At 35.7% G+C, this 14,614-nt stretch overlaps 1 protein-coding gene across 2 annotated transcripts in view; it reads left to right on the top strand.

The window, feature by feature from the left end:
* LOC136864748 (uncharacterized) overlaps positions 1-14,614 on the top strand; it is a 114,368-nt gene that overhangs the window by 93,344 nt on the left and 6,410 nt on the right. The window contains exon 6 of one of the 2 annotated variants that reach the window (XM_068226113.1): positions 10,887-10,986. The exons of the other annotated variant lie outside the window; for it this stretch is intronic. Coding sequence (XP_068082214.1) covers positions 10,887-10,986 — 100 coding nt within the window. The remainder of the gene's footprint in view (positions 1-10,886; positions 10,987-14,614) is intronic. 2 annotated transcript variants of the gene reach the window in all.

Raw genomic sequence — 14,614 nt, 5'->3', positions numbered from 1 at the left:
CACAGTGTAAACGATATTGCTTGCTTTATAACTGTGCAAATTTATTTCCTTTCATGAAAAATCTGTACTGAAATGGACAATGTCAGAGCGTGAAATAAATCTTACCTTTGTACAAATAATAAGGAAGAGAGGATTCTCCAGCATTCAGCTCAGCAGCTCTATGACCTTCAGGGGGACACGGGCGATGGAGATGAACTCTCTCAAACACCGTTGTAAGTTAGCAATTGATAAGAGGTCCCATCTTGCATTGAAACAAAAGTTCTTTCACTGGCTGAATAGCAAAAGGACACTTATTTTTGTACAAAGGTGATAAAAACCTGGTCCAAGATCTGAGAAGTGCTTGTTCTACTCTAATGACATCAAAAGGTGAAGGTTTCACTCTTGCTGCAGAAAAGTGATCCAGCCAATGTTTAGGAATTTCAGCAGGTGTCTTATTGTTAATGAAGGCCATGTTGCGGTTACATTCCAAATAAGAGTGACCTCTGATGGGGAATGTTACTTTAACTGAGTTCAATCTTCTTGTATTATTGATGATATAGTGTAAGAATCTGCAAACAGTATAATTTTTATTCTGCCCACCACATGCATCGCAGAATATTTCTAGATGCTTAACATCTGGTGCCAACTTTCTGAATATAAAGTGGTGTAAGATAGATACAACTTTGTCAGATCCTTTCCCACCAATGGTCTCGTCGGAACAGTAGAACGCAGAGTCGCTAGTAGACAGAATAGGAATGTTAAAGGAATACAGAGATAACTAGCTCCTATAATACACATCATTGGTAGAAACGTTTCGCATGTAGAGATTTTTCTGAAAAGCCATTACAATACCTTCATAATTGTTTTTGCAGCTTTCTTTCTACTGTAGAATGTTTCGGCTTTCACTTTGTGTACATCACTCTCTGTCCTCAGCTTAATTGCTTCTTTTTGAAGGTTCAGTTTTCTTCATTTGTAGTGTTCTTTAATCTCTCAGTAATGACTCATTTCTGCTTGAAATTTGTCGCACATGCTGCAGGTATCGCATGTAGGATAACCAAATTGTATATTGAATTCTGGATTGAACATGTTTCTGTAATATTGATATGAAACATTAGGGTAACCTTTGTCTTTGTACATCTTATGCATTTTTTGTACATTCAACCCTGCAGGGAGGTACAGTTTCTTACTTACACTGTTCCTGTAATGACTTGGCCTACTTCTGTAAGATGCAGTGTGCTCTTCAAACTCCTTGGGATCTCTCTTATTATGTAAATGGGGATACCTCCATGCATATCTTTCGGTGCTGCACCTCGAGTCTTTCCTGATGTTTGCAATGTCTGAACTCCTTGCAGCTAATCATCTTATGACCATCTGAGACACTCACTTTATAAGAATAAGCATTATTTATTTAGTTCTTTTCCTGAGTTGAATCATGGTGATGTTTTCTGTACGTTCCGTACAGTTTGCCGACGTTTTGAATACCTTGCAGTATACCTTGTCAAGACGACTGAAATACCCCTACTTGATTCAAGGTAATCAGTCTCCCAGGCAGCAATCACACTACGAGAATGGTTCCTGACCTTGGCCTTGTTGCTGCCTGGACTGATTACTTCAGATCGAGTGGGGGTATTTCAGTCGCCTTGACAAAGAATACTGCTATGTATTTGAAATGTCGGCTAACTGTATGGAATGTACAGAAAACAACACAGTTCAACCCGGAAAAAAGATCTAAATAATTCTACACACCATAGAAGTTTACTTCTAATATAAGAATAAGCATTGTCATGGAACCTTGCCTGGTCCAAATCTTGTCTAGACCTATGCTGTTTTATTGTTTATAGACATCAATCCGAATAAGTAGGCATTCTGCTCATCATAACTTCTCATCTCATTAAATGCTTTAAAAATTTCTGATCTCTGTGCAGCACACACATTTTCAAAACATTGTAATCTCTTACACTTACAGTCTGGGCCAGCCTCATGAGATAATAAATGCATTTTCATCACCACCTCAGACATCCTTCCACAGCTTTTTCTCTTCTTAAATGACTTCTCTGCTGTATAAACCTTTCGAGTGTCATCGACTTCCTCCCACACTTTCCATATTATGTCCTGCAAATAACACAGACACCACTGCAATTGCACTCTATAACTTACAAACCACACAACAATAATTATGCAAGCAAAGGACTGAGAACAGTGAAAGCAGGGTTGCCTACAGAGTTTGGAACACAATCAACGGTTGCTACAGAACACGGAGCAGTATAGGCTAAAATAAACATGCGCGAATGACATTGATCATTCTGTCGTACTTTACAACTGACTATCAACGTTCTTGCTGTGAAACACCCCGTATGTGCATTCTGAATGTCTTAAGCTATGCAATGCCACTCTTAGTTTAGTTTCAAGAAGAAAAAAAGAAGTGACATCCATATTTTTTCCCTTTGGCTCTTCAGTTTATATTTTAGTGGGTTATCGCGAACCTGAAAACTAAAATTATTACACAGAGAGTTGACATGTTTTACTATCCGCTAAATTTTTGGAACTACTGTTAACAATTAATCACAAGTTCACTTGCATTTGAGTTTTCCACTCCACACTGTTTTTCTCTACTCACATGCATGCACTCACTCGGGTAATCACACTGCACACCAGTGCATTAAATCATAGTTTCCTGACACGGGCTTCTCACAGTGCAGTGTCGTTCCAGAGCAGTTCACAATAGCAAGCCTTATTGAACTCCGTTCCAATGAATGACTTACTGCTTGCCTTCACCTGCATTTGACGCACTCAAGACTGATTCAATTGAGACTGACAGATGTATGCCAGTTAAGCTACTGTATATAGTAGGTGAGCAGGAGATTCAAGTAGTTGCTAACTCCATCCATTGATAATCAGCTTCCAGCTTCTTCTAGGAGCTTTTTTTTATTGTGGTCCTCAACAGTTCATCAATACTGTTGTTTTGCTTGTTGTTGGCCCCATCTGCATGAATGGCTTGTCATGGACTAGAGGCTGATTTACTTGAGACTGGCTTAAGTGCACGAGTTGAGCTCTTTTGTATAGCAAGCGGGAGATTCTCGTAGCTTCTAGCTCCACTTTCTTTATTGCAAGGCTCAACAATTCGCTGGTGCTATTGCTTTGCTTAATCATTAAAACTTCATTGTGATCCATTATTGTCAGTTTTCAGTTACAAAAAACTTTGTTATTTAAGGTCAACCTAATCAATACTTGTTTTACTTGTGATGAGTTACAGTTTGTCAGTACATGTTTTGCCTTGTTTCAAGCCATCATTACCTGACAATTAACGGTAAACAATAATCATTCACTTAGAAACTAAAAGATATACATTAAAACATTTGACCATTCATGGTAATCTTTAAAAGTAAAGCCTCTTGAAAAAAATGGGATTGTCTTCTCAAAAACAATAAACATAAAAATAGTAGACCGTTCTTAAGAATTCTTAAATCGTTTCTTAATTGTCACAAAGGAAGGTGTGCATTCTCGTGTGGTGTGATGTTAAGAATGTGTGTTGTTCAATTAAATGGCCCCAAAATGTATTAAAACCACTGCACATCATAGGAAATCCATTAAAATTAGTGCCTCTTGATAAAGAGAATGTCTTGTTTGAAAACCGTGTGCTTCATTGAATGTGAAGGGCATGTTAGCTTTTAACCCTATAATGCCCAGCGTGACAAATTAGTCACATGACTTTCAGATGCTATCAGAAGCTATAATACATCTCTTTTATTCTTAATGCCCAGTGTAGCACATTTGTCACACAGTCGTGAACACACTCTGGTGGATATTTTCTTCAACTGTGGTCCGGGAAGAATAAAAGAGATGTATTATAGCTTCTGATAGCATCTGAAAGTCGTGTGACAAATTTGTCACGCCGGGCATTATAGGGCTAAAATAATGTAGGTCTTAACTTGTTTAAATCCTTCAACTAGAAGTGAAAATCTCAAAGTTGAGACGCTGATAAATGTAATTATATTAACCTTTTTGTTCCCAGCCTTGCGCTAAGAATGCCAAGACAATTTTCTTGAAAATGTACAGACTAAAATATTCTCCTACTTACATGTTTGCAGGTAAATCCCTGGTATTTTTCTGTAGCACACAGGTGAATAGAGAACATGTGAGTGTGACTATAATTGCATTAGAGTTTCATTTTCTTCATTTATTATTCATTTATATTTTAATTTTTTGAAAAACTCAAATTTCAAAATTTTACCCAATTTTTACATTTATTGTGTATTTTTATCATGGGTATGATACCTTTGTGAGAATATTCAGCTAATTTTGAATTTAAAAAACCTTATGCTTTACACAATTCTTGATGGTACTTTTTGAGAATTATGAATTTTTACAAAATTATGCACACACAGGTTAAATACTCAATAACCTCTTTATTCGATCACTTGTCAATTGATAAACTATTCTCCAATGAATCACTTAATGTTAAAACATTGCATATTTTAATCATCTTTCATATACTTATCCATCCTTACACTATTGGAATTAAATAAACAAACAAGATAACAAACAAGTGACACAAAGCGGCAGACTGCAGGTCTACCACGCGCGAAACATACAACGCGTCGAAAGAAAGCTTTTATAAAACTTCACTGATATCAGTATCGCATATTATCAATATATTCATAGAGTAAATGCTTCAATCTTTCCAGCAGTATTACTTATGCTGCCATTGTTCAGCAGGAATTGAAGATACAGACGAAAGAACAACTTGGTTGACAGATCGACCCCCGGCATTTTTAGCAGCAGCTCGCATGGCCGATAGATCAGCCGCCTGCCACTATAACACTGAAGTATGATTTGGTCAACATGTTATTGACTTGACAAAATAAATTCTTGACTGGAATGATAGATGTTCTTGGAAAATGAACTGTATACTTTCCTGTCTTCTGGAGTATTCTTGGCTGAAGAGATTTCGGGATAAAAACCCAGCTTCTCATCATGTATATTTTAAATCACAGAGTTCACCATTCATTCATTTTGTTTTAAGAATGGAAAGTTCTGATGCATTTTCTTAGTTCTATTGTAACTGGTGTTGAGGCACATTTATGTTTAATAATAAGATATATTCCCAAAAAGGAGGATTAGCCATGGGTCCACTATTATTAGTGTCAAAATATTAAGACCTCGCCCTGAGTTTGAATTCCTGCTTCATCGACTGTCAGCAGAATAATCTAATGAAGACTGCTTGAAGTTAACCATATCAACTAAGTTTTATGTATCTTCACAAGATGTCACCACTATTGATTCTAGTACCATGTAGTGAATTAAACTGTGATTAGCTTGGTCAGGAATTGCTTCTGTTTTGGGCTTGGTTAATCTGAATTATCTTCAACTGTTTCTTAGTTACCATTACTGCCTAATATGTAATTATCTATCAATCAGCTCTCTGCGTTATGATCTCATATTCCACCTGTCAGAAGTCTAATTAGTTATTTTCTATATTCACATCCAGCCTGCCCCTTTATATAGAGTTGTGATCTTGATCCTTAAGTGTCAATTTTTATTGGGACTTTGAGAATGCAACATTTAATGAGGTCTCCCTCTGGGGGAGCGGATGATGAGGCTGGGGCTAGCTTCGGTATGGCAGAACTATCACCTAACAGTGTGAACTTTATCTACGTTTGACAGAGGGAAGATTTCAACGTTCCCCTTAGCATGCAACTGTTAGGTCACGCTGCATTTTCCTTCAGTTTTAATGTAGGGTTTTACTTCTTTCTGTTAGGACTTAGAATTTAGATTTTCTAGGCAATCTACGGACATACATAAAATCCCTATGGAGATTATGGAATGTAAGGACTCATGAGGACATCTTCCCTCATTCACTGTGTTTTCTGGTGACTTGAGTTTTTTAACAAAATTTTTCTGTCTTGTGTTTAGGACTTTAACTTATTCCTATCTTAGTCACCAAGTAGCATGGCATATCCTCTGTGTCACCGGGCCTTCTACCCCATTAGGTTCTATTAACAAGTCATTTCTTTCGAGTGCTTGAGTTGGTTCAGCCTCCCTTTCATTTTACTCTTGGCCTTTCCATTAATTGTTTATTTTTACTTTTCTGAGCCATGTAGTATGAGCTAAGGCTCCTGTAATTTTCTAGATCTTTCAATCTGCTTTTTTGTGTGGCTTCCCTGTTTGATGAATAAGGCTAGCGAGTGTAAAAGCCTGATGAGCTTTTAAGAATGGTTATAGATGTTCTAATGAACTCCCAAGTAAGGCACCTGAAGTGTGAAATTGTAGTCCGGGGTTCGATACCTTTCGGTAATGTGTGAACTTAAAACTGAGGGTTTGTACTCCCTCTAGAAGTGCAACTGTTCTCAAAGTGACTTTGATTCCACTCTTGTGAAATCTCAGCTTCTTGGTAATATGGCCCATGGATCGATTTTCTTTCAAAATTGTAATTTCATTCTTAAAAACTTCTCTCCCTGGTGAAAAACTTAAGCTTGTGAGCTTGTCTTCTGTTGTTCCTAAAGTTTAAGTCTTGTTAAGATATCGTTAAATTTATTGTCTTTGTTGTTGTTATAGGTTGAAAAGATTGTCATTCAGGAAGGAAAAGAAAAGAAAAAAGATTTATTTGGTCCACTAAATCTCCGTATCAGTTAGGAATAGTAGTAAACATATTCTTAAACAGCATTGAGAACAAACTCTTAACTGACCAAAACTCCAAAGGAATATTGCAGTGAAGCAGATGCATTGATGATGTAATATACATTTATGATAATGTTGTCACAAATGCACAACACTTACTTGACACACTTTACTCTTTATACAATTCAATCAAGTTCACAATGGAACCGGAAACAAATGGGAAGATAACATTTTTGGACATCACAATCAGTAGAAATAAATGATCATACAAGATAAAAATTGTGCAGGAAACCCACTCAAACATCACACTCAATAGACGATTCCAATCACTTGACCACAGACAAATTAGCAGGACTGAATGCAGCGATACACAGAGCTATAAACATAACAATGAGCAAAACAGATTTTAACAACAAATTACAAATAAAAAAAATTAATTTTGATAGAAAACAACTGTCATCCCAACACAGTAGACCGGCTATTAATAAAACAGCTAAAATACCTATACAAACCCTCACCGGAAAATGATAAACATGTAGTTCTTAATTTTGTGTATAGAACCATGTACAAAATTGCTGACGTATTCAAAAAGCAAGAATTTAAATAGTATTCAGCACAAACACCACATTCAAATACAAATTGGTAAATGTAATCTAAGTAGAAAAGACCATTTCTCCAAATCAGGGATCATCCTCCTTGGCACTTCTCTTCCTTCCTTTCTCCTTCCACCATTCCTCTTCCATCATTTTGTCCCAGTCTAGTTTTCTTCTTGCACTACTCTTTATTGAATAGATCCACCTTGTTCTAGGTCTCTTTCTCACTCCTGTAAGTGCGTATACAGCTGATCTCAGTGATTTTTTTTAATACCAAGCCAGAGGCAATAGACTTTATAAAAAATATGAATGTACTATTGTAAAGTATTTGTATTGTATATTACTGTAACTTAGATTTTAAGTTATGTAATGCCAAACGCTTAATAATAATCTCACTCTCTTTCCCTAGAACTTCATCTCCATCATCTATTTTGGTATTGTTCCCTCTTCCATCCTCTTTACATGTCCGAACCATCTTAGTATACTCCCATCAATTCTCTCATTCAAGGATATATGAACTGAAATGCCAGAAATCAAATTGTAATGCTACATACGTCAGCCAGACAAAATGTAAACTTTCACACCAGGTACAAAGAAACAAAAAAATGCATTTAGACACAACAGGCAGTCAGCCTTTTGCAGACACATACTGTATATGACATCTCCCACTTCAGACATCAGAACTGATCCTAAAATATTACACACAAATTACACAAAAATAATAAAAAATCTTACTATGTAAAGGAGTCGGTATAGATTCACACCACAAAAAAAGCCAACCAGAATAACCTCAACGATCACACACACCTAAAAGATTCATCACTCTCTACTCTGCTTAACTAAATCAATGTGCATTTTGTAAAGCATAACATTTCAAAACTGCATTAGAATTACCGTATTTACGCGAATAATCCCCGCATATGTTTTTAAAAAATTTGAGGCCCGAAATTGGGGTGCGGGTTTTATTTGCGTCAAGGTTGGCAACACACCCAGTTTGCAGTGTTGGGTGTACAGTTACGCTTTGTGTAACCGCAGATGGAAGAAAACTGCCCCCATTTGTCATATTTAAATGGAAAACAATTCATACTTTTAATTTAAAACTGCCTTTACATTTTAAATATAGCATTTTACAGAGTAATTTAAATTCAGAATTTCTCTTTGTCATGGTAGAATGCGTCTTCCGGAATGTGCAGGAGTAGCTTTCTACGCTTTCACTTCGGTGTGTCAAGAGTGTGTTTTATAGTTGCTTAGTTCGAGTGAAATCATAATTCTTTGGTATTCAACGTTTTAAGGAATGCTACAATATCACGTAACAGGCAGTGTGCGGAGAAGTAGAATTCATGAACACTCGCGATGCCGACAGTTGGCAAAAAAGCGTAGGTTATAAATATAAACAATTCATACACACGGAACAATATTGTCAATGCCAATGTAACTGCATTGTTTTTTATGCCTAGCCTTAACGGGCAATTTTTTAAAGGAGATGGGGTCACTGTACTGTGTTGCAATGCAGACGGAAGCGAAAGACTTCCTCCCCTAGTCATAGGAAAGTTCGACAAACCACGAAGTTTTAAGGGCATTGAGTTCTTTCCGTGCAAGTACAAGACATATAAAAATGCATACAGTAATCCAAAAATAAGGCACTTGCACAGGGGAGCCAGCATAATTTGTCCTCATCTTTGAATCGCATTTTTTTTCTTTCGTCGTGCGTGGTTTTGTTTGTCAGTGATTTATCCAAGTGCATTATTTGAATAATATAAATGCACATTGTTAGATACATTTCGGAAATAGTTCTTTCCATGATATTTGAAAGGTTTAAACTGTGTAACAATGTTAATTGAATACAGTAACGGGTCTTAGAATATTTTTATTCACCATCGGTCGTGTTAATATCCAAGTAAAAAAGAGACCGCGTGTGAAAAGTGTTTTAGATGTGCAGTGTGACAAATTTGTAAGTAATTCAAGAGAGGATTCTAGTGATGCAAAAGACAACAAATCTTCCAATCTACAGGGAATCGAGCCTATTGCAAGTTCAGATTAATGAAATACCTAGGCCTACTTGCTAATTTTCATGGCAAATATATTTTACAGCAGTGATAATGTATTTATATCATCTCAAATTTGTTCAAGCAAAGCAGCCATATCAGTAAAGTTACATGTTCATATTTGCGCAAAGACCGCGTGGACCTCGCGGAGTGATATGAACTATTTGTTTATGCATACTTTACTCTTTCGATGGAAGGAATTTTACTTAATTTCATTTTTTCCAAAATGAGCCTTCCTAAAATTAGGGTGCGGGGTTAATTTGAGTAAATACGGTATATCATTTATTAATTTGCTGTTGCTCATTAAATAGCCTCTAAAATATTTCCACACCAGTCTAAAATATGACGACGATGATGGTGGTGGCGATAATAATGAACTACAATTTACGGTTGCATGTGGGCCAGTGACATCACCAGAGTACGACGTAACAAAAACCTCAGCAAACACATGCACCTAAAAGACTTCCTAAACTTCACTATATAAATTAAATTCATGTATCAAGAAAACACAGCAATTCAAATTCCATTAAAATTACATAATTCTTTAATTCACTAGATCATTAAACATCCCTTAAATCATTCAAAACAGTTTAAAGTACGATGATAATAAATAATAATAGGCTATAATTACAACCCCGGGAAGACTCATGATGGCACCAGGACGTGACGTACTGGAAAGTTACAGCTGGTGCAGTGCCAATGCCGGTGTATTGCAAAGTCACACTTATAGACAGACCAGTGAGAAGAGAAGAACTACATGAGGAGTAGTTCATTAATATAAGTTATAACATTTCAACAATTATTGGAAGAGTGGACACAGGTTTAAACATAAATTGTTTTACGCTTCTCAATAATATTAATCAGAAGACATTAGGAACAAACTGAGGTTAAATTGTACGTCTTTTGCATTTTCACCACAATACAGCTTTTATAAGCTTGACAAATTCAAAATCAGGATTTGAATGGATCACTTTGTTCAACTTACCTCTAGCTGATGCAGCTACTTCTCTGTGCAATGATTGCAGGCACATTGGAATATCTTCAATAACTGGTAATGATTGCCTGCTTCGATAACGGAAGACGTGTGGCTGGTGAGAGTTCCTGATAGGAAATTCCAGGATAGCAACGGAAGAAGGTTCAGTGCAAAACCAAGCTTTGTAAGCTGCTACCTCAGTAACACAGCGTCACAGAAGTGTGATGCAAGTTTTGTTTTGTTCGTCTAACATAACAAGAAATAAGGTCTTAATGATTGAGTGACTCCGCCCTTACAATACAGTACAATTTTTTTTTTTAACTTTATTTTAAGAAAAGGGACATGTGTCGTCTCTTCTATTGTGATACATCTTCAGCCTAAGCCATTATGGTAAAACACATGATAATCTTAATACTAATAAACAATGACATATATTAAAATGTTGAAGAGTCGAAGTGACTCAATCGGTCACATGTAAACACAGATTTTTTTTAAAACAGTCTTAAGACCAATTATTGAATGATTAAAGCCCCATTGAGTTTTTAATGTACACAATGAAATTAAAAAGATTATCATAACGTTCTAAAATCGTAGTTCAAACTGGAAATACGTTGATGTGATCTCATGTTGGAAGCCTTGAGTAAGTGAAATATCTGATCAAACGGGGCTTGTTTTTAGGTGGAATAACTCAATGTTGAATTATGTGGCCGGACAAATTCGTGCAATCCATATATTATTTGGAAGATCTAGGAAGAAAAAACAAAAGGAAGAAAAAAAGGTAAGCGACTTATATGAAATACTGAAATAAAGTGTTTTACGGCGTCTGAGCATTTACTTCTCCGCCTTGTTTGTCTCTCTCTGTCTTGTCCGGCCGGCTCATGTGTTGCTGTTAGTTGTAAGCTAGGAGCAGCGTGTTCGAGAGCAGGGTTGAGGGGAGTGGTAGTAGGGAAAGCTGAGTGGAGGGGAACAGATGAATTAAAAGCGTTAGAATTGTTCATATTCTGAAAAAAGTTTTTATTTTAATATTTTATAATGCCGGGCTGAGTGGCTCAGACGGTTAAGGCGCTGGCCTTCTAACCCCAACTTGGCAGGTTCGATCCTGGCTCAGTCCTGTGGTATTTGAAGGTGTTCAAATACGACAGCCCCGTGTCTGTAGATTTACTGGCACGTTAAAGAACTCCTGCGGGACTAAATTCCGGCACCTCGGCGTCTCCGAAGACCTTAAAAAGTAGTTAGTGGGACGTAAAGCAAATAACATTATTATTATTATTAGTTTTTATAATTTCTTCAAAGAGGATGTAAGTTTCGGAGATTTCATTTTGGTTACTTTTGGGGTTAATTCTTTGATCAGTATTAATAAAAATATTTTCATATAGGCCCTATGTTGAGAAGAGCGCCTTTATTAATTATTTTTAGGACGGAAAGATCTTGTTCAATGTCTGAAAATGAATGGTTATAGTCAAACATGTGACTACTCATGGCTTAGAATTTACCATATTTTTTGGCAGGAACGTGTTCTAAATAACGAATAGAAAAGCTGTGTCCTGTTTGATATAGCTGGCGGGACAGTGGATACAATTTCAATTTATAGACTCCTGAATTAGGGAATTTAGATCTGCTATTAATTTTATGATGATTAAAAAGCAAAGTTAATTATTATTGACAGTCTTAAAGCTATATTAAAATTCTGTCTTTCAAAAAGATTTGGATTTGATTTATCTTATCATTATTGTAAGTAAATGTGATGTAAATGTATCTTTTTTTCGTGTTTGATTCTCTCGTAAGTGATCACAGGCTTATTTTCTGATTTTATTGACGATTTTGTCAATAAATGATTTATTGAAACCATTCTTAAACACATACTTTTCGAATGTTTGGCGCCGGGCAGAATCAGACTCTCCACTCTAGGACTACCAGGTGAAAAGAGAGAAAATATCCAAGAAGACCCAAATCTGCAACTTTGTGAAGGGAGCAGCTATATCTAGGCTGGAATAAAGGAAAAACAGAGTAGCAAAAGATCTTGGAGGTTGACGCTAATTAGGAACTAATATTTAGAGGCCCCATGAAGAAAGGAAGAAGTTTCTCGTTCTAGTGACAGTTAATTTAAATCTAGGAAATTCAGTGATTTGTCAACTTCTGATTCTAATGTAAATTTTATAGAAGGATCTATTCGGTTCAAATGATTAAGAATTGTTTCGCCATTAGAGGCTTTCTGGACAATTATAGTAAAAACATTGTCTGCATAGCGCGTCCAAAAGGCAATTCCCTCTATTTTGTTCAAGATCTTATCTTCAAGATGGTCAACATAAATCTCTGCAAGTATGCCCGAAGAGGGTGCTCCCATAGGGAGGCCTTCCTGTCGATAAATTATGAAATGAGAAATAATTATTGGAAAGGACAATTTTCAAGATATAAATAAATTTATCTTAGAGGTGAAGTTTCCATGGTGTGAAGAATTATTTAGTTTATTTTCCGGGTTGAACCGTGTTGTTGTCTGTACATCACGTACAGTTTGCCGACGTTTCAAATACATTACAGTATTCTTTGTCAAGGCGATTGAAATACCCCTACTTGATCCGAGGTAGTCAGTCTCCTTGGGATCGAGTATAGATATTTCAGTCGCCTTGACAAAGAATACTGCAATGTATTCGAAACATCGGCTAACTGTACATGATGTACAGACGACGACAACAACAACACGGTTCAACCCGGAAAATAAACTAAATAAATATATAAATAAATTTGTCAGTTTCATATCTGCTTAAAGAGCTGTGTTTGTATAGGTTGTTGTTATGTTAATAGTTTTGTTGACAGGTATATCAGAATACATATTGGTTATGTCATAGGAATGTATTGTATAATGGGGTTGTAGTATGATTTGAGGAAATTTGACAAAAATCAACTGAATTTTTGTTGAGATACTTATTAAAATATCTGTAGTGTTTCTTTAAAAAATTGTGTATAAATTTGGATGTTTTGTAGACAGGACTATTTCTGTAATTAATAATTTGTCTTATAGGAATACCATTTTTATGGATTTTGGGAAAGGTTCTCGTTAATGGGATACTTGGATTCATGCTAATTAGCTTCTGAGCTTCATGTTCACTCAGGATGAACGAGGTACTTTTTAGGATTTGTTTTAAGTCTCTTTGGGCTTTATTAGTAGGGTCTTTTTGATCTTAAAGAACGAGGTGTCTGAGATTTTTTTTTTTTTTCAGTATAGTCTTGTTTTTGCATAATGACCGTGGTATTCCCTTTGTCGGCTGTAATAACTATTAGACTATTTTCCTTAACTTCTAGTTTTGAGATTCCGTATAGCTTTTTTTAGGAATTTGGGGAGTGTTTGTGTTATATGAATTATGTGAAGTGGTTAGGTTTGGTAATTTTTTATGTGCTTACAATAAAGTAACTATTTCAATCCACCTATTCAATACAAATTGGTTTTATGTTGCTAGTTCATAATATTACAACATGAATTTGCAGGGACATGTTTCGCTTTACGTACAAGCATCTTCAGCCTACACAATTGTCTCAAGGTTAAGACCTGTCGTATTTGGATTGTTTTTACAAAATATTTTGCTTGAGTATGTGTCCATGTTTGGTAATAATATAGGAAATATGTAAACATTATAAGTATAACAATATGAATTACAATGTTGGATAGAAGTAACCCTTAAATTCTAAAATACATTGACGTCCAAAACATAGTAACTACAACTTAAAATTTCTTTTTTTGTTGAAAATTGTTTTCACATTTACACGTCAATGTATTTTAGAATTTAAGGGTTACTTCTATCCAACATTGTAATTCATATTGTTATACTTTTAATGTTTACATATTTCCTATATTATTACCAAACATGGACATATACTCAAGCAAAATATTTTATGAAAACAATCCAAATATGACAGGTCTTAACCTTGAGACAATTGTGTAGACTGAAGATGCTTGTAAATAAATCGAAACATGTCCCTGCAAATTCATGTTGTAATATTATGAACTAGCAACATAAAACCAATTTGTATTGAATAGGTGGATTGAAATAGTTACTATATTGTAAGCATTTATAGCAAATTTCAATACGGGCCTAATCATGAGATTAGTTACGTATATTTTTTTACGTACTGTATAATCTCGAATACCACCCGAACTGTTTTTTCGAAAATATCGCTTCCAAAATTAGGTGCGGGTCTTATTTAAAATGTTGGAAAATTTATCTTTCCAAATGCGCGTAAATCGGCATCACCACCGGCGCGGCTTGGCAACAATGCTCTCTCCGCTCTCAGTATACACTAGTTCTGCGCTTTGTGTCAGTCTTACGCACATTCTCGGAGTATCAACATGAATTCCACAAAGCGTTTGCAATCTTTTACCGTGAGTGAGAAACTGAAAGTAGTTCAGAAAT

This window comes from Anabrus simplex, chromosome 1, assembly GCF_040414725.1.
Source record: "Anabrus simplex isolate iqAnaSimp1 chromosome 1, ASM4041472v1, whole genome shotgun sequence".
NCBI lineage: Eukaryota > Metazoa > Arthropoda > Insecta > Orthoptera > Tettigoniidae > Anabrus > Anabrus simplex.
Note: the sequence above shows the minus strand (reverse complement) of the source record. Positions and strands in the feature narration are given on the sequence as shown.